Source organism: Mirounga angustirostris, unplaced genomic scaffold (genome assembly GCF_029215605.1).
Source record: "Mirounga angustirostris isolate CCGP_5_RB_7025 unplaced genomic scaffold, mMirAng1.0.hap1 SCAF_5, whole genome shotgun sequence".
NCBI lineage: Eukaryota > Metazoa > Chordata > Mammalia > Carnivora > Phocidae > Mirounga > Mirounga angustirostris.
The window spans coordinates 4,042,619-4,064,204 of record NW_026991713.1 but is presented as its reverse complement, the minus strand read 5'-3'; the positions used below and the strand labels follow the sequence as shown (position 1 = coordinate 4,064,204).

At 41.4% G+C, this 21,586-nt stretch overlaps 1 protein-coding gene across 1 annotated transcript in view; it reads left to right on the top strand.

Annotated features, from left to right (window-relative positions):
- Positions 1–21,586, top strand: part of ATXN10 (ataxin 10) — a 158,236-nt gene that overhangs the window by 62,094 nt on the left and 74,556 nt on the right. The window contains exons 8-9 of the mRNA XM_045872342.2: positions 6,674–6,782; positions 8,668–8,837. Of these exons, the coding sequence (XP_045728298.1) occupies positions 6,674–6,782; positions 8,668–8,837 (279 nt within the window). The remainder of the gene's footprint in view (positions 1–6,673; positions 6,783–8,667; positions 8,838–21,586) is intronic.

The window sequence follows — 21,586 nt, the reverse complement described above, 5'->3', positions numbered from 1 at the left end:
CTATCTGGATCCTTTCACATTTCCCTGGATCCTGTGTGTGTGATGCCACAAACATGTTAACTTCCTCTGTAAATGCAGGCCATGGTTATGACTCTTCTACCACGACAGTAGATTTCCTTCTCTGTGACTGTACCTTTTTTCCAGGTTACTTTGCTGTGGATGTTCTGTGCTGTGTCCTACAGACCACGTTGGGTCTCGCTGACAGAGCTGGTATCTTATTCCTCGTTTCTGTGATAGGAGAGGCCAGGTCTCGACTCACTGATGCCTTTCCTTTCTGGAGATAGATCTGCCTCTGTTTCCAGCAGGAGGAGCAGTGAGCTGTGCCCCAAAAACGTAAAAGTTAATTCTCTGGGAGACAGGAAAGGAGGTAAAACTTAGTACTTGTTAAACCACAGCTTTAAGCTTTTTCAAGGCACTGGCATTTTTGGTATGGATGACCTCAGTACTGTAAAAGGAAATTACCCGATGGAACTTTTTATATTGAGGAAAATTTATATTTTTCTTTTTTCTCTAAAAGGGGAATAATTACTATATATTAATAAATAGAAATTTGTGGAGCGTTTTCTTTTGAAAAGCCCAGAGATAGTTCACTGTTTTATTTTATTTTATTTTATTATGTTATGCTAGTCACCACTCATTGCATCATTAGTTTTTGATGTATTGTTCCATGATTCATCGTTCACTTTTTAAAAAAATTGATCGGGCGCCTGGGTGGCTCAGTTGGTTAGGTGTCTGCCTTGGGCTCGGGTCGTGGTCCCGGGGTCCTGGGATCGAACCCTGTGTCGGGCTCCCTGCTTGGTCTAGAGTCTGCTTCTCTCTCTCCATCTGAGCTTCCCCCCTGCTCGTGCTCTCACTCTTGCTCGCTCTCTCACTCTCTCTCTCAAATGAATAAAAAAATCTTAAAAAAAAGTTGATCTATAAAAGTCATGACTTGTGCATATTAGTATATATGTGTTCTCCTTTAAGTTAGACATTTTTTAAAAAGCTACAGTAGTTTTTAAGAAGACCTCTAACCCCAATATTTAATATACCATATACCCATATACCCAGTGGTATACTGAAGCCAGGCTATATGGACTTCTGAGAGTCAGTTGTTAAATATTCAGATATCCATGAGCTGACTGTTGAACTTTCTGTAGCTTGAAATTGCCATGGTGGAAGTATTTCTACCGTGGAAATCAGCAAAGGCCACAGATCAGGGCTCTCTGCTCCTGCCTCCTTTTCCATCTCCCCAGAGCCAGCAGACCAGCAAAACCTCTGCGTTTACCCAGTTGTGATATTCTTAGGACAAGATATCCAATAAGGGTCTCATAATGCTGTGGCCAAAATATTGGAGTGAAAATTGTCATCTTGGGGTCATCTATTGTGTATTTGTATAATTGTTGGGTTTTAAAATCCTGAGGATTTTTTTTCATGTCTTCCTTAATAGAAACAGTCTGAGGATTTCACATTCACGTATGTGTTTCTGTCTTTGGTATTTTTTGTGTACTTGTCTCCAGTTTCTGAGAACGTTTTCTTCGGTGCTAATGTGCAATTTATCCTGTAGGACTTAGGGTTCAGTTCAGCTTTATCTCGAGCCTTAGTCTTGTTGCTTGTAGGGAGCCTGGCCTTTCCTCTGGAAGTTAAATAAATTCTTTTTAGTTTCGTATTTTGTTTTTAGTTTCGTATTCATCTATTACGAGAATTATCCTCAGGTGGTGGGTTTTTCATTGTTTTATTCCTTGTGTTCCCCAACTTACGTTATAATATCTGTTAATATAGTAGGTATTTAATAAATATTTGTGGAATAAGAAAGGGTAATCTTTCATTCCACAGACTGATAAGGGATTAAATATTTGTACTGTGCAAATAATATTTGCTTATTAAATAAAAAAAAAAATTCACACTGAAGTCAGTGAAACAGAAGTCCTCATTCCCGCCCAGCCCCTGTCTGTTTTCTATGGACATATCATCATATACTTTTTTCTTCTCTTCTCAGAGATTTTTGTAAGTATACACCTGTTTTTTGTTCGTTTCTTCTTCTTCTTCTTTCTTTTTTTTTTTTTACAGTACTACCTTTTTTATTCTTCAACTTCTTTTTTCGCCTAGCCTGAAGTGTCTTGTACATCTTTCCATTTAACACATTATGTGCCTTCATCTCCTTCTTCCTCACAGTGGAGCAGAATTCCACTAGACGGAGGAGACGGAATTTCCTCATTTGTTCTCCGTCGACATACACTTTAGTAGCTTCCAGGGTTTTCCTCAAACCTTTACAGATAATGCTGTAGCTTGGATATCTTTGCAATTTTGGACAGGCAAATCTGGAATTGTAAATTCCTGGACGTTGAATCACTGAGTCAGAGAGTCTGTTTATTTAAAATGTTTAGAAATACTTCTAAATGCCATACCAAAAGAACATGGTAGTATATGGGTCTGCAGCCTTTCACTAATCTGATTTAATGCCCATTTCTCTGTAACTGTTTTCAGTGTCCAGCATGTTCATTTGTTTTTCATATTAGGTTACCTTTTAAAATACATTTATTAATGAGCATTTTCAGAAGATTAATGTTTTTGTCATATATACAGGAAACTTCTCCCCCCCCATAGTTAATTTTTTGTTTGAATTTATTATGGTATTCTCAGCCTTTTAGAAGTTTGTATTTTTGTTTTTAATCTAGTTAGGCTTACCAGTTTTATCCTTATGGTTTCTGAAGTTTCTTACGTATTTAGTAAAACCATCTCCACTTAGATTGTGGAAATACGCACCTGTATGTTCTAGTTCTTTCAGTATTTGGTCCACATTTTTAACTGAATTTGTTTTTTGAGCAAGGAGGGAAGTATAGATCCAGATTATGTCTTTTGATGATCCAAGATTCTATAATCTTTGGTAAAGGACCACTTGGGTTTGAATCCTGATTTCCTCTATTACTGGTGTGTGCTCTTGGAAAAGTTACTTATTCTCTGTCCCCCAGTTTCTCTGCCTGGAAGATGAATAGTATTTTGACGTAAGCATTTACTACACTGATCGGTACATAGTGCTCCCTAAATGTTAGCTGTTAATTGTTGTGTCAATACTATTTAGTGAATGATCTCCTCCTTTCCACTATTTTTAATGCTACCTTTGTCATATATTACATTCTTGTATATTTTTGGATCCATTTCTGTGTTTCTGACGTTTTACAGAGAGAACCAGTGAGATACTAACAGCTATCAAAGAATTCAGAGAGCCACGTGTTTATACACGATGAAGGAATGCTGGAGTGATCTGACCCATAGATGCAAACAGTGGTCTGTGCACAAGGCAGTAATTAATTGCATTCCAGCCAGACCCAAGTAATCTACGTTTCTGTGGACAAGAGTCATTTGCACTATTATCAGTTTTCTACAACTTAGAATATTGTAAAATAGTTCAAAGACACTAAAGGGTAAAGTTAACCCAGACAGATGATCTAGACAGGAGACTAATCTTTTTTCCCCCCTCTTCTGCCCACTGCAGAGGCTCATTCCTTTGATGTGCCTGTGTCTGTTTTCCCCAGTGCCTGATTTAATGACTGTAGTTGTATAATACTTACAAATACTAGAAGGGCATCTCAAATATTCCTCTTAGTTTTTAAGAGAATCATTTTCCTGGCTTTTTTTTTTCATTATTGGTTTCCAGATGTTCCTTAGAAACACATTATTAATAAAAGGATTCTAATGATTAAAATTGGGAATGTGTTAGGTGGAGCTAGATTAATGTTCTTTTGGGTTTAGTTCATTTGACATCATAGAATTTAGGAGCTGGAAAGAAACATCTACATGATCTCTTCCAACCTTCTATTTTTATTCTTATCTTCTTATCATGGAAAATTTCAAACAGACTAAGCGAAAAAAGCGTCCTGAACCCCATCACCCACGTCAGCAGCTCTCTGTTCATTACCGCTCTTGTTTCATCCATGATCCCAACTTGATCTAGCGGCAGCAGCCCTGGATTGAAGCAAAATTCCAGCATGTCTCATCAGTGCATCATTATCTTATACGTATCTTTAAAAGATGAGTCACACCCAAGTCAACTACAGTTAGCACACCGAAAAAATTAGCAGTATAATTATAATATCAAGTAAACAATACTCAGATTTTTGCCCCATTATCTAATAATTTTGTTCAAGTTTATTTCTTCAGATCAGGATACAAACAAAGGCCATACATTGCAATCTGTTGTTGTATCTCAAATATCCATTAATGTATATGTTCCCCTTTCTTGCCCTTCTTCTCTTCTTTTTTTCCGCCTTTTCCTTTTTGCTAGTTCTTTACTGAAGAAACTGGGTCGTTTTACCTGTAGAGTTTTCTGCAGTTTGGATTTTGATATTATCTTCATGGTGGTGTTTCACACATTGCTCTTTTCCTTGCATTCCTGTGACTGATAATTAATTCCAGAGAGCTATTCAGATTTGGGTTAGGTTTTTATGTCTTTTTTTCCCAGTGATGTTTTATTGTTGATGATACATGCTTTCTTTCATCAAGAGGCACATAATGTCTGGTTGTCTCTTTTGTGATGTTAGCCATTGTAAATGATTGTTACCTGGGTCCGTTCATTCTTTGGGGGTTCTGAAATGGTGGTATTTTGACTCTTATCGTTTAGAAACGTCTCCTAGTCAACTGTTAGGTTATACAAGGCACATTTTGATTACCAATATTCAAAGTAATGAATTGGTTTTGTGGCATCTGCAGTGAGTTGTTCCGTTTTGATTTCATCACTATTGTGATGTCATAGTTTTAAAACCACCTGATTTCTTTCTCTCTTCTATTTTTTAAAGATTTATTTATTTAGAGAAGGAGCAAGAGCGAGAGAGTGAGAGTGAGAAAGGAAGCAGACTCTCTGCTGACCATGGAGCCTGACGAGGGGCTCGATCCCAGGACCCTGAGATCATGACCTGAACCAAAACCAAGAGTTGGACACTTAACCAACCTAGCCACCCAGGCGCCCCCAGATACTTGAATTATTTTCAACCCATTTTAGCTGTAATTCTCCCTAGTTTTCTTTTCTTTTTTTTTTTTTTTTAAGATTTTATTTATTCATTTGAGGTACAGAGATACAGAGAGAGAGAGCATGAGCAGGGAGAGAGGCAGAGGGAGAGGGAGAAGCAGGCTCCTTGCTGAGCCAGGAGCCTGATATGGGGGGTATGACCTGAGCAGAAGGCAGACGCTTAGCCATCTGAGCCACCTAGGTGCGCCTCTCCCTAGTTTTCTAATGTGCCATTGCTGGCCAGTGAGAGCCTTCTCAGGTTGCTTCTGATTCCTTCCGACATGATCCTGATCGTCTCTCACAGCTTGTTTTCTGTGTTCAGGATCATGTGTCACGTGTTCTGCCCCCAATCTACAACCAGTCAGCCACTTCTTGAAGGGGGAATGGCATCTGCAGATGACAATCTGGGCAACTGCCCATTCACAGAAGAGGGTGCTGACGCACGACGCCCACGGGTTTGCTCAAGAGTCTTTTGAATTTGGCTCTGATTTCAACCTTCTCATCTAGATATCTCCCCTAACTTGTTAAAACAAGCAAGTGAAAGCTAGAGTAAAATTAAAGATTCAAGGCATTAAAAATGTGTGTTGTGGGGCACCTGAGTGGTGCAGTCAGTTGAGCATCCAACTCTTGATTTCGGCTCAAGTCATGACTTCTGGGTCATGGGATCAAGCCCTGTGTCGGGCTCTGCACTCAGTGCAGAGTTTGCTTGGGATTCTCTCTCTCTCTCCTTCTAAATAAATAAACAAACAAATAAATAAATGAATGAATAATAAAAATTTTTTAAAAAGTAAATGTTGTTTCTTGTGGTTTCTTTTGAGATTTCAGAATGGTAGATTAGAATATTACCTTTAAATCTCCTAACTGAAGAACATGTTTAGTAAGTACATGTTTAGAATTAGCAAAAAGAAGTAGTTTATTTTTCTTTTGAAGAATGTTCTCTTTATGACCTAGATTTATAGCATCTACCGCATTTTGCCAAATAATGTGCACTTTAAAAATGAGGGCCAAAATCTGTACAAAATTGGATTTTACCATTTTATTCAGATTACCTAATACCATATAGTTGGTAGCTGGTGGTTTTTTGTTCATTTGGTCCATGTGATAATCAATTCTTGAGTAGTTATGTGAACTAACCTTTCCAAATAATGTTATCTTTTCCAGCCTTGCAAGATACTGCATAAAGGTTTATATTTACTGAGAAATAATGCATGTTCTTGCAGCCAGAGTTCTTTCAGCCACAGTATTTTACAGGATTCCTGTGGACAAGAAATTTATGTATTTCATGGGATAGTTGTATCTTTAAAGTAGAACTTGCTTGCTGGGAATGCTTTAAAAAGAAAGTATTTGCATAAATGTTATGTACGTAGCTAGTAATTTTGAACATTTATTCCACTGTTGGAAGGTATTTTTGCTTGAATAAGAACTTTTCTGACTCTTCGCTCCAAGAAGACACATAATGACACATAATCTCGCGTTCTTGATGGCAGATGTTGCTGTTAGTGAAAATGATTGTTCACATACAGATTTAATATCTGTTTCGTTCTTGGTCGTTTTGTTTTCTCTCTTTAGATGCTGACTTTACCAGCACCAACTCTTTAATATTTTTCGTAGTATTCCATTCTCTTACCATTATTTATAACAGTTGCAAATTATTTAGCTTGACTTAAAAGTCATGTTTTCTTTTTTTAGGAGGCGTTGGCCACAGTTCGGCTTCTTGATGTCTTGTGTGAAATGACCGCTAATACTGATCTGCTCAGCTATCTGCAGGTTTTTCCTGGCTTGCTGGAAAGAGTGATTGGTGAGTGAATTATCCCACATGCTGTTCTTTGTAATTAAGGAATCTTTGGCTTGTCACGCTGAAGTGTAAGTCCAAACACAGATCCTTAATTTTCGTTGTATTGCTCTATTTTTGAGATTTTTTTTTAATACCTTTTTTTCTTGGGAAGAATCACTGTGTTTTTGTACCAGCTCTGGCTTCTGCCACTGACCTGCTGTTTCACTCCTGCTGCCTGACCAATAGATGAGGGTACTACTGTCTGTTAAGCAGAGTGTACCTCATGGATGTGTCCTTAGTAGCGTTGTGGCCACGTGGTGGGAGGTTTGTGATGATGGGGGCGGTTTCAGCAATGATGATGGGGATTTTTATATTCGTTTTCCAAATTTGTTAAGTATATTTTTCCCTATTACTTTTATAGGGCACGAAGAATAGTGCCTTACACATAGTGATTATGTCTTTGATTCTTAACCATCGGTTGGAATACCATCCTTGCTAAAAAGTTATTTGCAAAATAATTCAAGTAGAACCTGTTCCTTGTGGTTAGCCATACTTAGGGTGTTGTTATTCACTGTTTGCTATTTTTTTCCTTTAAAAAAGGATTATACTTACTGTGGAGATGCATATGCTAAGAAAGATGAATTTGTATCGAGGTGGGTAGATGAGTCAGCAATGAGCTATAGAAGATGTTTAGAATCTCATGTGAGTGTTTTATTTTGAGTGCAGTGCTTTTAGTGGTAATTAAAATAACCACAAACCTAGGAAACAGAATCTTTTTAGAAAAACGTGTATGTTTGGATCCAGGGCAGACATGGGTTGTCTTCCCAGCTCTGCCAAATTACTGACTTCTCTGAGCTTGATTTCTTCATTATAAAATTGAGAAAGTGATACTTGCTTTTTTTTTTTTTAAGATTTTATTTATTTATTTGTGAGAGAGCATGCAAGCAGGGGGAGTGGCAGGCAGAGGGAGAAGCAGACTCCCCGCTGAACAAGGAGCCCGATGTAGGACTTGATCCCAGGACTCTGGGATCATGACCTGAGCTGAAGGCAGACGCTTAACCACTGAGCCACCCAGGTGCCCCGATACTTGCCTTTAATAGGTTTGTTAAGGGTGTTAAATGGGATAACGTGGAAACACTTAAGTACAGCTTCTGGAAGATGATCTATTTTCATATGCTGTCTAGACGCATTTCATAGAGCATAATAATTTTTCCTCTTTTGAATATAGCCAGACTAGATTTATGGAGAGTACATGTTGCCTTCCGATTACCTGGACAGTGAGAAAAAAAAATCAACCTACTTCTTGGTTTTTGTCATATGGCTCATTACAGAATAAGTATTGATTGTATTTTAGATGTAGCTGACTGTAGTTGTCACATGAGTTCCTTCATAAAGAATTTGGGATTGGAAACTTCTTTATAAGAAAGATTGCAGAAGGTGCCTGAGTGGCTCAGTCGGTTAGGTGTCCGGCTCTTGGTTTTGGCTCAGGTCATGATCTCCCGGCTAGGGGATCGAGCTCCTGTGTCAGGCTCTGTGGCTCAGTGGGAAGTCTGCTTCCCCTCTGCCCCTCCCCTCGTTCACACACATGCATGCGCATACACATACTCTCCCTCTCAAATAAATAAATAAATCTTAAAAAAAAAAAAAAGAAAGATGGCAGAAAATTTTTAGCTAACTTTTCTTTGTGGATAAATAGAAAGTCCAGGTTGGGATAATCATTATGGCTTATCTCCCCAAAACCAGCGTTGTGAAAAAATTTCAAGCAAAAGAAGAGTTTTCTAATCATTAAAGGTACTTTACCTTTATTTTATTTTAGTCCATTAATGTAAGTTAGATTTGTATATGGAAAGTCAGTACAAAATGCCAAAAATTTTCTTAGGGTAAATAAAACTTACTGTTTTCGTTGTAGACCTTTTACGACTGATTCATGTAGCTGGCAATGACACCACAAACATCTTCAGTAGCGGTGGCTGCATAAGAGCAGAGGGCGACATCTCAAATATGGCTGAGGGCTTTAAGTCTCATCTCATTCGTCTGATCGGAAATCTGTGTTACAAGAATAAAGACAACCAAGACAAGGTAAGATTGTTTCTCGGCATGTTTCATATATATATGGCTTCATTTAGAATATGGTATTTAGAATTTAGAATATATACAGTTCTTGGAATGATAGTTTGAGTGCTTAGAAGGTAGCATGAAATAATACGTGTGTGCGCATATTCCCACAGATACGGGTCCTAGGTCACATTTGTTTTTATCAGGATTTGTATTTTTGTAATTTTGCATTGTATTTGTCCTTAATGTGTTTGAGCCAGTCTCCTTTCTCATAAATTGTCAATGCTTGTCTAAGCCAGTGCATATCTTACATCATGTAGAGAACAATCAACAAAAACAGGTATTTGAAGTGCCTAGAAGTTTTCAAACACATGATAGACATTTAATAAATAGTTATTATGGACCATTATCTTAATAAAAAACAAAGAGAACTTTAATCTTGACCTACATTTATGGATGATAGCATCATAAGCATTTCTTCTGTTTTGAAATTGATACAGTATTTAAGTATTAAATCTTTAGAAACTCAGTAGACTGCCATTGGAAACCTCTTTTGTGCTGAATAGCTTAGAGGTCACTATATTGATAACATGAGAAGGTGATAAAAAAGATGGCAGAATTGGACCACATGCTTAACATTGAACTAGCCTGCCTATATTTTCCTAGAGTTTTTCTTTGGGTGGCATTTGTTTTGCTTCATCAGATATCAGATACTTATGTGGCAGATTCTATTTTTCCAAGATGGCTGCAGAAACACGCCTGCAATATGACTTTGCCATTCTCCCATCAAGGATTAGCATTTGTTTCTCCATTTTCAGTCTGGATGACGAAAAATCTCTGTGACTGCTTTGAATAATCACATGTGGTGGGAGTGATCTTGTATCATTTCTGATAGAAACCTTGACTGATCTGGCAGATTCCATTTTTAGCCTCGTCAAAGCTGGTTAACCATGTCAGATGTGCAGATCCCCTGAGATCACTATGCCGTGATTTGCTCAGTCTGCATGGAGAGAAGCCCTGGAGGGTGAGATGTAATGAAGAGAGAGAGAGAGAGAGATGCGTCAGGGAATACCAAGGCAGCGGACATGTGGGCAGGAGACCATCTTGGAAGTTTTCTAGGTAGTTGCGCGCTTCCTTAGTTCCAAGCTCGGTTTCCTAGTTGCACAGCTGATGCCACGTGAATGAGGGACAGCCTGCCTGACAGAGCCCTTTCTGAATTTGTGACCCACAAGATTATGAGGAATAATCCAAAATTGGGGAAAAAATAAGTGGTGTGGGTTCTGCTTCTGTTAATGGTCCTGTAAGCTGCTGTAGGACTGAACCTCCTGCAAATAATAATTACAAACTCTGGACAAAAGACAGCCATGTGAAAATAATCAAATTTGACACAAACATGCAATTTTGGAATTGAATTGCCCCTTGGAAGAAGGGAGCGGCGCAGCGTGTGCTCTGTAGGACACTTAAAACTCTAAAAGAAAATCTGCACTCCTTTCATCTTAAAGATTAAATGGACAGTTTGGAGGAAGCACAGCCATTGGAAAATGAAGGAGGGACTCCTGGGGAGGAGAAAGCAAGCCCCAAATTCTGTGTATCAGCTGTCTGAATCCATGTGATGCCTGAATCACACATGTAGGGCAGGATCCAAGCAGCTAAGCTACGGATAAAAGAATTGTACTGAGTTTTGAGCTGCCACACCAGATTGGACAGTGTAACTCCAACCAAGATAATTGCCTGCTAAAATAAAAATATCAACATTCTTTAGAAGAATATAATAGAATCCCGAGTTTCCATAGCATAGTATTCTCAATGTCCAGGATAGAATTCAGGCTTACTTTAAGCACAAGAAAATATGACCCATTCTCCAAGAGAAAAAAGATAATCAGCAGAGACTACAATGACACAGATGTTGGGTTTAGCAGACAATGATTTGAAAGCAACTCTAACTATGCCCAAGGATGTAAAGGAAAATATGCTTCTAATGAATGAAAAGATAGTCAGCAGAGAAATAGACACCAAAAAGAGAACCAAATGGAACATCTAGAATTGAAAAATATAGTACCCAAAATAAAATTTAAAAATTTTACTGAATGAGCTTGACAACTTAAGAGATGACAGAGTAAAGAGTCAGTGAGCTTGGAGATAGGACAGTAGGAATCATCCAGTCGGAAGAGCAGAGAAAAGATCGAAAATAAAATGGTCATCTTTAGATGGCTAAGTTTTGGAGGAATAGTATGTTGTGTAGCATTTGATAGTTAGCATACTTTCTACAGGACATGGCCCAGAACCAAATGCCAGATAACTTGCTCTCATGTGTATACCATTTCGACTCCTCCTCATTTTCAAACAGGTGTGAGTGGAAGACTACTAATCCCCTCCCCACCCTGGAAAATTACTGGACCGATTTTTGTAAGAGAAAGTGGATAGAGAATAAAACACACTTTGCCTTTTTAATGACCAAGACTGCCTTTCTTGAGGAGCACAAAAGAGGTGGTTTTTCTTGTGTTTAACTATTCTTTTGTTGCTAATTTGGATTGGCCTCTTATAGGAACAAAATGTAGTAACCCTTAAAAGGCTTATGAAATAACTCACCGAAGTCAGGATCAGATTGCACCATAAGTAAATATGGAGCGTGCCCAGGTGCTGCTGTGGAGAGGTCACTGGGGCTCACAGGAAGTCGGGCTGTGTTTCTTCACGTGTGCAATTGCTAATAGCACTGCTGATTTCTGAGCAAACATTCTCGAAGGTATGAAGAAGTTCATTCTTTGAGTATAAGAATGCCTCTGTTTCTCCTGCTTTCTTACCTATGCCAACAAAATGCCTTCCCTGAAAGCATGACTTCTGGGATCTGTTTCTCCTTCCGAAGAATCGGCCACAACGTCACAGTCTTACTCTGCATGTTTCTGGATTCTTGTCGCCAAATCCTGATTCTAGCTGGGTGTGACAGACCTTGACCTTGCCCATTGTTGCCTCAAAGAATAGAGGTCACGTGCTCTAAAGATGACTTTAGTTACGATTTTAGAGAAATGGATGATAATGTAGCAGGTCTTTTTCACCAGGCTGTTAATTCTCATTGTGTTGTCCAGATGACTATCCCACTTCTACCCAAATTTGGGCCCAAAGGGAAATTTGGCTTTCTCTGCTCTGAGACTAAAGATTTGAGTTAGGGGGATTTTGTATCCTCTAACGGGATTTAGTTCCTCCTTCACCTGGAAGGAGGGTCTGATAACCTGTTTCATGTTTACTATGTCACAGGGTTGTGCATAGTGACTTAACGTGTATTCTCAACTTGGATCTTTGTATCAGTCCTGGGAAGCAGGTTCTGCTGACCACATTTAGGAGAGGCTGTCAGGTGGTTGAGTTGCGTTGTCCAGAGTAGAATTTAGATTTGTCTGACTGAGCTCCTGGGCCTGTGCTCTCTTCCCTGGACCACAGTGCCTCATTTAGGAGCTTTCCAGGGCTTTGGAGGAAGAGGAAGTCAATAGACTTCCTGATGGACTTCCCATCGAAGATGCTAGAGGCTTGTGTATCCATTTCTGCGAGGCTAGCCAGGCCCCTTCTGCCCGCTCTGGGTTCGAGCCTGGCACTCCTGGGTACTCACATCTCTGTCTCTGACTCATCCATTCATCAGATGTGCATGTTCCCAGCTCTGGGGGTCTGTTGATGGAGAAGACAGACCGGTATCTCTTCCTGTGAAGCTTTAACTCTAGGAGCACCTAGGGACTATCCTTGCTTCTTTGAACTAGGATCCCAAGATGATTGACTAATGATTGTCCTAGATCTTTGTGCACTACCAGTTGCTCTGAGGTTTGATCAGAAGCCATTTCAGCCCAGCTGGGTCTCTGTGCTTGCCTGTGTCCCTTCAGTCATTGCATCGAACGTGGTGCCCACCTACTGGATGGCGCCCCTTACAGTTGGGTGGCCCTTTCCCTGTTACAAAGGTCTTCTCATCCGCGTTAGTTTGTTGGAGCCTTAGGACACCTCTGTGGAAAAGGCTGAAAAGCCATCATCATTTTCTTTTTTTATTTTTTATTTATTTTTATTTATTTGACAGAGAGAGAGAGAAGGAACACAAGCAGAGGGAGAGGGTGAGGGAGAAGCAGGCTTCCCGCGGAGCAGGGAGCCCGATGCGGGGCTCGATCCCAGGACACTGGGATCATGACCTGAGCTGAAGGCAGATGCTTAACGACTGAGCCACCCAGGCGCCCCCATCATCATTTTCTAAATGAGGAGACCAGCGCTCAGAGAGACTGTGATTTAGTTCCATTAGCATTTATTCAGTGGGAACCACTGAGCTGCCTGCCTGGGGGAGACAGAGTCACCATAGTAGGCCTGTCAGAGAGGAGCAGGTGTGGTCCTCTGGGCAGGCTGCACCAGCAGCAGCCCCCTCTAAGCAGGGACGGGGCCCGGACTGCACCATCGTGATAGGAAGGGTGATAACCCCCTTTTGCGTTTGTGTCTTTGGGCTGTATTTAAGGGAGTCAGATGTGTCTGGCCTCAAATGAAAAATCTGCCTTGGGAAATTATTTCCCCAGTCCTCCCGTGGATCTTGAACTCTTAAGTGTGCGCACGTGATGAGTCGTAGTGTTTCCTGGATTGTAAAGGAGTCACTGGACTTCCCTTTCCCAGGTCGTAGTAGGGAGCTGTTCCCAAACACTTGGTGACTTCTATTCTTACCTTGTTTTTTGTGCTCGACAAAACATAGTATTTCCTTGCTACTCTGTACTGATTAGTTTACTTTTAAACCTTTGTGGACCTGAAATGGAGATTCTGTTTTGGTTTCTATTGTAAGAAGCATATGGGTATTAATGCTGTAAATACGAAGAAAGCATTCTTTGGCTTCCTCTTTGTTAGCGTAAGGAATGCATGGTGTGCTTTTTTTCTTCCCTGTTCTTCTTTCCTTCGCTATTGTCAGAAATGCTTTAAGTGAATTCTTGATGAGACGAAAACCAAAAAAATGGTTGCTGTTTTTTTCCATAAAAGCTGATTGCATTTTTTTTTCAAAGTGGATAGGCAAATGAACTAGTTTGTCTACCTTTCATCCCCCCGCCCCCCAAGAAATTCTATTGACTAATAAGTTGGGCCATCCACAGTTTGGATTATTCAGTCCATTCTGCCAAAAGTTTTGTGGAAATGCTGCTCAGTTTCTTCTTTTCCTTCTCCTCCCTGATAGAAAAGATTCCCAGCATTCACACATACGTTTGCTCCCATGTGTTCAAACATATGCACATAGCAAGCCTTCATTACAGCCGTGACTTCATTTTAAAAATAAGTCTATAGTGTACAGAAAAGTGGAGCATGAGAAGACCAGAAACTGGCCAATTCTGAATTCCAGCTCAGAATTACCTATTATGAAGGTAGGTTTCATTTATATACATGAAAAATCTCTGATATATTTTTCATTAAAATGTTTTGCCCATTATCCCCGACATCTAAATTGTGCCTCCCACGTAGTAGGCATTCGGTAAATTTTTCTTGCTTGAGAATTTATTTTTAAAACATTTGTCCAGTGTCCATTACATACTGAGCACAGTTTTAGGTTCTGGAAATATAAAGCAAGTAAGACATGATTCTTGTCTTCAAGGAGTGTATATTTTACTATAAAATTTCCTTACTGGGGCGCCTGGGTGGCTCAGTCGTTAAGCGTCTGCCTTCGGCTCAGGTCGTGATCTCAGGGTACTGGGATTGAGCCGCACTCAGCGGGAAGCCTGCTTCTCCCTCTCCCACTCCCACTCCCCCTGCTTGTGTTCCCTTTCTTGCTGTGTCTCTCTGTCAAATAAATAAATAAAATCTTAAAAAAAAATAATAAAATTTCCTTACTATATTTGCAGACAGAGACATGTAGTAGAAAGAAAATAACTTCCCAAATGAGAAGCAATGTTCCTCTAAATTTTGGGTTCTGTAATTATTTTTGAAAGTCTTTTTTATGTTACAATATATTTGAATATACTCTAACTTACTGTAATTTGTCTCATTTTTATTTGACTTACCCATATCTATATTTTAGACCATAAGAACGTCTACCTAGTGTAAAACTTGCAAGGAGTTAGACGGTATGTTTTTAATCCCAAATAGGTTTTGTAGATCTGAGTATATTTTTTTCATTAACTGTAAATAAAGTTTCAACTAAATTTACAATTGTTAAGTATTCATAACATGATCATTTTTTAGCTCCTTTTTTGGGGAGGGGGCTGGATGCCCTCAGGTTTTCACATCTAGATGTGAGGGGTCAAGAGCGGGCTAACTATTAAACCCTTTTTTTTAATGATTCTATTTGACGTGTTCTCAAGTAGCGTTATCTGCCCATAAAATCATGAAGCTTCAATGATCGATTGCTGTTTCCTCATCATTTTATTCAGGTGGTTGCTCTGCGTGAGGGTTTGTACTTGTTTCTCCTGCGCCCATGTACTGGCTGAGTCGTCAGCTCCCCGGGTAATTGATGGTTGTGCAGAGAAATGAATGCGTGGCCAGGGTGGGATTTCCTTTGCGCTGCTGTAAAGCGGGCCCTAGGCTCTCTGTTCTCATGCAAGACCAGCGTCTGCACGCTTGGCCCGTGCTAGCTAGTGCTGTGTGCACTTGCCAGCCTGCCCGTGTCCTTTACCCGGGTGACCTTAGCTTGGCCTTTGGTACTCAAGGTCAGAAGGTGCCTTCTCTGCAGAACCTTCTCAGATCACCGCAGAAGGCCCACACTCTCCTCTCTAGCCTGTACCTGCTACTCTTAAAGCCTGGCTTTATCCTTGACTTGTAAATATAGTACTGACTTTGGGTTCCAGCACGTTTCCGGATATGTGTGTTGTTAACAGCTCCAGTGTAATACACATGTATAAAGTGACCCCTGGCAAATCATGCTCAGTTTGATTTGGGCGTCACTCACTTTACCTTAGCCAGCCCAGTTCGTAGTCCTCCCCACCCCCCCACTCCATCCGTTCCCCCCCCCCACCTACCAGGGGTTCCTCGCTTCTCCCTTGATGATTAGTCTTTCATGAGTCTGCTCTTCCTGGTTGATAATGGCGTAATCTGCACACTCTGCCAGGGACATATTTTTCCCCTTTTACAGGAATCTAACATACTGTACCTCAATGCCTGACTACTTGGGGAATTCCAGGGAGGCTGCTGAAAACATCCCGGCAGTGGGCTCGCCCATCAGTGGCTCCTCGGTCTTTGTGCTGTTTGTCACATTCAGCTCCACAAATATGGGTGATGCGCATACAGGAAGCTTCGAGTAGTACAGGGAACCCAGACGGGGCCTCGTGGTTAGATACCCCAGGTCTGCCTTGTGGTTTTACCGGCTCAGCTGTGTGAGCGTGGGCAGATGATTTCACCTCTCCGAGTCTCAGCTCCTTCGTGTATAAAATGGAGACTGACACCTGCTGGTGGGGCTGGCAGGAGGAAGTGTGATCACGTATGTGACGTGTCTGATGGCGTGTGTGCGGCCTCTCAACCTCCGTTCTGGTTCATGCCAGTGTCTCCCAGCACATGTATTGAAGTCGAAGTTTGTAGAAAGCATTTTGCGGGTATTTACAAATTACAAAGTAATCCTCACGTTCTGTACTCTGTGTTCATCACCTTTCTTAATAGACGGGACTTTTTGGAGGAAGTAAAGTGAAGCAAACATGAGAACTTTCTTCGGGACCAGAATCCTTTTTTTCCTTGTCAGTTTGACCACGCATGCTCTCTGCATTGAATTTGTCTTTTGTTACTGTCTTGTAAAGAGCCCAAGTGTTTTCTGTGTGGATCCCCGAATCCGTTCTAGCTCACTTCTGAGAGCGTGTTAAGGAACTTTCAAATGACGGGCCTGTGGCCTGTCTCGGTGAGCCTCTGTGTTTTCCTCAGTTAGAAACAAGTTGCACAGAATCCCAGTTTATTGATTTGAAGATTGAATGTATAGGCAAGATCTGGCTTGCTTAGAATTCCTCTTCTTTGTAATGTAATCCCAGTTCAAGAAATATGTCAAAATTCATAAATCAAGCTGTCACCATTAGTTTCCTGAACCTACAGTTCCTGTTACAGTAGGTGAAATTAACATTCCTATCTAGAGGACACATATCATGGCTTAGCTTGGTGCAGCTGTAAATTTTTTCTTTTTAAAGACCCAAAACCCCTTTTTGTGTCTCATCATAGAGTGATCAGCTTGTTCTTTTGCAGAAAAGAGGTAAATTATTTAAAAGGAAGAACCACAGTAAATATGTAAATAAAAGGTAATGATCTGCTGTTCTCTGTTATTAGACTCTTGCGCACAAACTAGGCCCTGGGCCCCTGTGGACGATGCCACCGCCACCTCTCAGTTCCTCACCGGGCTGTGAGCTCTTTGAAGGCATCACGCACCCGGTGTAACCCCTGGTGTGCGGCGTCATGGACGTGTACCCCGTTTTACTGGCTAATCAAAGCCCGGAGGAGCTAAGTTCCTTGCTTGGGGTGATAGCAACCAGAATTCCCAGTCCAGGACCAGACTCTCAAGACTGGGATGCCAGTGTTTCTGCACTCCGCAGAGGGGGACATCTCTTGATTTCTTGAGGTCTGTCATTTGGGATCTTTGGCCAGCTCTGTGTGAATCCTTAGAGTCGGCACCTTTTGTCGAGCAGCGCAGGGGGGCGCTAGTGGCAGAGTCCTTCGGGACAGTGCTCACGTTCCGTGGTTCTTGTGAACGGTCTTTGACCTCTGAAGTGCTCCCTGGAGGTTAGTGTAGAGAACTGCGTTTCTGGGATGTGCGTATTCTGAGAAGCACCGTTTACCCATAGCCTCCATACCAAAAGGGAAGATATTGGGCAAGTATTTTGTCCGTGGTGACTCAGCACTTTATGAAAGCCTGGAATCCAGTTTTCTCAACTGCCACTCCGTTTTCTTTACTGTGCCCTGTGATCAGTTTCTAGACAACAGGGATTTTAAACGGATTTGTGTTTAACAGTAAAAACAATTATTTCACAGTATCCATAACAAGAAATATCTGAGACTTTAGGTGAAGGAAAACCAGCCACATAAACTGAGAGAAGTATCTGGTTCCTTGATGGAAAAGTGGGATATTATAAAGCTGTTGTCTTTAAACTCATTTATCTGTTTATTGCTAGACCAGTAAAATCCCACTGAAGGGAAAAAACCCAAGATTTTGACAAAAAAACATGAAACTAATTGGGGAATTGTCTTAGCAATATTAAGATCTACTTTACAGCTAAAATAGTCAACAGTATATGGAGTGTATATATTAGTGGAAGAGAACATGTGCTTTTGGAAGCAGACTCCTGAGAAGTGAGAAGTTGGCCTGTGACAAGGGGAGCCCACCAACCAGAGAGGAGGCAGAGCTTGTTTTATCAGTGAACCGGGAGTAATTGGTTAACTGTGAAAGAAACTGAGCTCCCCCCAGAATCAAGTTGTGTTGACGAAGGAATAAAATGCTACAGCTAGAATCGTGAGAATCTGGAATAGCAGTTCGTTGGTTTTTCAGAATAACCAAGGATATTTTATGGAGTAGAGGTAATGAAGATTGGTAATGAAGATTATCACAGATTTGACTATTCCTAAGTGTGGAACTCAGCCTTGAACCAGCTTGTACCTGGGTTCTGCCAGACAGTAGGAGGCTGACCTCGAACTAATTATGTATCCTCTCTGTGACTCAGTTTACTCAACCAAAAATGGAGTCCTCATAGGACTCAGGGCAAAGGGGGGGTTGTGAGGGGTAAATTAGATGATCCACTTGAGACACATGCTAAGCTTTTAGTCACGGTCAGCTCTATTTATACTTACGCTTATTTCAGTATTATTATATTATAATAGGAACAACCTACTTTTCCATCAAGTGGAAATGCTTAAGTAAATTATAGTAATATGATACGCATCCAATAAAAATCATGTTTTCAGAGAGCATCTGTTCTCTTGATAGCACTCAGGATGACGTGGTCAGCAGGACTAAAGGAACGGGACAACACGGGACTGTATGTAACAAGCCCTACTTTCATGTGCGTCTACGTCGTACGTGGATTTAAGGTGCACAAATGCACACGCATGCGACAGAGTGACCCTGAACGAATGTACTACATTGGCAGCTCCTCTCTCTGGGTGGTAAATTAATGACGGGTTTCTGTTTCCTGTATACTTTTTGTAGTCTTGACAGTGAATGTGAATTACTTTAATAATAGCAAGAAAGCGCTGTTAAAAAAGGAAAGGGGCGCATGGCCAGAGGTCCTGATAAGACAAGAATCTCCGTAGTTCATTAGTAACTGACGTTTTTCTTTCTTCTGCGTGCCTGGTGGGACAACATCGCAGCCCCTCCTTGGCCAAGGTCCCGGGGTTTTAACAGTTACAGTTTCAGTTACATTTTTAATTGAAAGATTTTAATAAGTAAAACGTTGGCATAAGATCTGGATAATATTGCTAACAAATAATTAATAGCCTGGTTGGAGTCAGTAGGTGGTGTGTGAGAGAGAGGGAGGGAGAGAAGAAAATATAAAGAAGAAAATATTCTTCCAATGTGCTGCACATTTTTTCCCCTCATCAAGGGAATGGGAATTTGAATTTACCCTGTGTCGTCAGGTGGTGCGGTTCATGAGGTACATGAGCCTCTGCCGAGTGTCTGTGCTTTCTATTACGTATCCCAACCTAGGGAACTCTGAGTGCTCCTTGACGTTGTGAAATTTCTTTATATCTCCCCAGGCTCTGTTTCTTTGGTTCAATGAGAAAAGTGCTCTTATTTCAAATAGTGGGGAGTTCTCTCATTTTTTAAAAGACTAAAGTGGCGCTGTCTGTCACACATCTGAAACAGTTTTGATCTTTAGCATATTTCGTTTTTTTTTTTTTTCCTTTCTTTTTTTCCCCCCGGCAGCAACTGAAAACTAAAAGGATCCAAGCCATGTCCCCATAATGGGCTTGTTTCCATCAGGGCTTGAATGCACAGTCGGACTGCCTCCCCTAGCCTCTTAAAAGCCTATTGCTTATCTTGTTCTGATAGAATTTAACTTCATACCCATTACATTCAGATGGACCAAGAATGATATTTAGTCTCAAGCTGTGGATTTTGGTTTGAATTTAGATCTGCTGCTTTGTTGCACTGAAGAGTAAAGTCAGGAATAATTTGGAGTCCAAGTATGAAGGAATATGCTATTTGGCGTGGTGGCAAGAGCTTTTAGTTCAGCTCAGCAAATATGTATCTGCCATATGCTGTGTATCAGCCAGGACTCTAGACATGGGGAATGCAGAAACGGATTTGGCCTCGTGCTTCCTCCCAGGGAATGCACAGTGTAAAGGGGGAGACAGGTGTAAAAACGGATCGTTCCAACAGAGTGGTGTGTGTAATTCAGAGTGGTAGTAGAAGTGTTGTAAATGCTTGGTGGAAATGGCTCACCTTGGAGCTTCCAGAAGAGCCTCAAGGAGCAGGGCGGCGGGTGGAGGGAAAGGTTGGCCTTATGAGCGGGTGTGAGGATCCCCCTGCTGCATGCTGGCCTTGACTGGACCTGAGGGTGGGAGGCGGGGTGCAGAGGGGGCAGGGCAGGCGATGGGGCTTTGTGTGCCTGGCCGATGGGCTCTGAACTCCACTGTCCTAGTAAATTCATTAAGTATCTTTCATCTCTGAGGATGATCTTGGTTCTCTTTCATAGCCACATGTTCCTTCCTTGCATTCTTTCTGTGTATTTTGTCTTTTGCCATACTTCTGTTCTCTTTCAGACTGTTGTATTATTTCTAGCCCTTGAGGTATGTTTTCTCATTTGTCACCCCCCACCCCAGTTCCTCTCCCCTCTCTCCCTCCCTCTGTCTCTCTCCCTCCCTCCCTTCTTTCCTCCCTCTCTCTATCTCTCCGTCTCGTCTCTCCCTCTCTCCTTCACTCTCCCTCCCTCCCTGTGGTTTACTCCCAGGGGTTTTCCTGGTCCCTGGGTTGTAGACTTGTTTTCACAGAACAGTTTGCCTTTGCTTCCATCTCCTACGGCCCTAGAGGGCCCACACATCCTACCTTTTACCAGTTTCCGTATTAATGTTATTTCTTGACTCAGGGTTCTGGTAGCATACTAGCAGTGTGAGTGTGGACCCAGCACCTACATGTTGTAGTGGCCCGCCCTCCCCCCCCCCCATCTCTGGACAGACCACAAGCCTCATTAAACTAGTGGACAGAGTTTTCACGAAGTGGTAGCCTCTGGTGGGGGACCTCATTCTACACTGGGGGTTTGCATTCCTTGTCACTGCGCTTTGTAGGCTGAAGGCCACTTGTCTGCAACCCCACCATGGTTCTGAAAACCCAGCCTCTAGGGACTTCGTCCTGGTTGGCTGCTGGACACCTTCACTTCTGTCTACCTCTCTGGCTTTTCATTTCTGGCATCTCGGGGGATGCAAAGTCTGTCCAGTGATGGGATGATGCCCAGGACCCCCAAGTCCTGGAGGGTTAGGCACAGAGATGAGTCCTGTCAGCCAAGTAGAGAACTTCTGGGTCCCTGGGAGCAGGTGGGCTCTAGGGTTTACTGTGTGAGCCTTCCCCTGATTGTCTGCTTCCAGTATCTGCATACTCTTCCCTTCAGCATGAGAACATTTTGATTTGGGGGAAAAGAAAGTTGAAATTTGTTTTTTGACTTCCTAGCAAGGCAGTCTTGTACATGTCACTTCTCAGAGTCTGTTTCTTCATCTATAAAATGAGATATTACCTGCCTTACTCATTATGAGGATTGAATTATTATTGATGGTGGTAACATTGATAACTGCCTTTTATGCGCGTCTCCTGTGTGTCCTGGAGTGGGCCATTCTACAGATCTCTTTCATTTCAATCCATCCAACTCCACAGCCCGTGTTGCACTGTGTCGTTC